The sequence below is a fragment of the Fonticula alba genome, assembly GCF_000388065.1.
Source record: "Fonticula alba strain ATCC 38817 unplaced genomic scaffold supercont2.1, whole genome shotgun sequence".
NCBI lineage: Eukaryota > Rotosphaerida > Fonticulaceae > Fonticula > Fonticula alba.
The window spans coordinates 117,775-119,004 of record NW_009242971.1 but is presented as its reverse complement, the minus strand read 5'-3'; the positions used below and the strand labels follow the sequence as shown (position 1 = coordinate 119,004).

Here is a 1,230-nt window from a genome sequence, read left to right as displayed (position 1 = left end):
CCCGGGGCGCTGCACCGGAGCAGGTGCCGGTGCTCCGGCCGGCCGGCCGGCTCATCGTCCGACGGGGCCATGGTGGCCATGGGCCAGGCGGCGCACTCGAAGCCGCCCGGCACCCGGTGCCGCGGGATGCAGTGGGCCCCGCAGGCGAGGTGGCTGGCCGCCGGGCAGGTGTCGACACACCGGCGGTCCAGGTCCAGCCAGTGCCCGGGCGCGCACGCCGCGCAGTCCTCATTGATGTGGGGGTGGGCCAGGGCCGTGCATTGGGCATGGGCCAGGGGCTCCGGCCGGCAGAGGCCGTCGCCGGCCGCCTGGAACCGGCACACGGCGCACCGCCGGTAATTGCCGGGCACCACGTTCCAGCAGTCGGCCGGGCCGATTTGCACGAGCCCGGCCCCGGATACCGCCAGGTCCGGCAGCTCCTCCGCCAGGAAGCCAAACCCATCGACCGTGTGGTACTCCGGCTTGTACTGGGTGCAGATGAGGTCGGCCTGGGTGTAGATGGACCGCTGGCAGCGCCGCAGGGCCGGGTAACAGCCCCCGGAGTAGGCGGTCTCGCCTGCGGGCGCGGCGCCAGCCCGGTGCCACAGGGGGGGGGGGGCGGGTGTCAGTCGGCGCGGCCGGCCGCCGGCGGGGCCGGGGCACGGGAAAAGGCATGGTCCCTTGCCCGCGGGGGCTTCGTGGGCCCTGGCGCACCTGGGCCATTGCAATAGTCGCTGGTCGGCAGGGCCGGCTGCTGGCCGGCGGCCAGGGCCATGAGGCTGGCCAGGAGCATGACCATCAGTCCGAGCAGGGGGGTCTGCCGAGGGGCGGCGGCACCCCCGCCGGGCATGGCCGCGGCAGGCATGAGACGCAGGCGCGAGGGCCGGGCCCCGGGTGGCTGGCGTGCAGACGGCACGGGCCCGCGACGCGGCGGCGGCAAGGGCCAGATGGGTGGGCGCGTGCGTGCGTGCGCACTTCGTGTGATGCTGGCCGGGCGTGTGCGCCTGTGTGCGCGATTGTGCGTGTGCGCGATTGTGCGTGTGGGTAGGGCCCTGTGTAAGTGTGTACCGGTCGATGTCTGTCTCTGTGTGTGGGTGCGCGATTGTGCGTGTGGGTGTTGGCTGGCGGTCCAGCAGGGAGGTTGGGCGGTGGAGCTGGCTCGGAGCGCGGTGGCGATCGGAGCCGGCTGCCCCGTGTGCCGAGGTGCATCTTTATAACTGGCCCTCGCCGAGGCGGGGCGGCCCATGCAGG

General features: G+C 74.1%; 1 protein-coding gene across 1 annotated transcript in view; it reads right to left on the bottom strand.

The window, feature by feature from the left end:
• Nucleotides 1-844, bottom strand: part of H696_00022 (hypothetical protein) — a gene marked incomplete at both ends in the record, with an annotated part of 5,750 nt that extends 4,906 nt beyond the window's left edge. Inside the window, 2 exons of the mRNA XM_009493861.1 lie at nucleotides 16-556; nucleotides 694-844. Coding sequence (XP_009492136.1) covers nucleotides 16-556; nucleotides 694-844 — 692 coding nt within the window. The remainder of the gene's footprint in view (nucleotides 1-15; nucleotides 557-693) is intronic.
• Nucleotides 845-1,230: the final 386 nt, after the last annotated feature.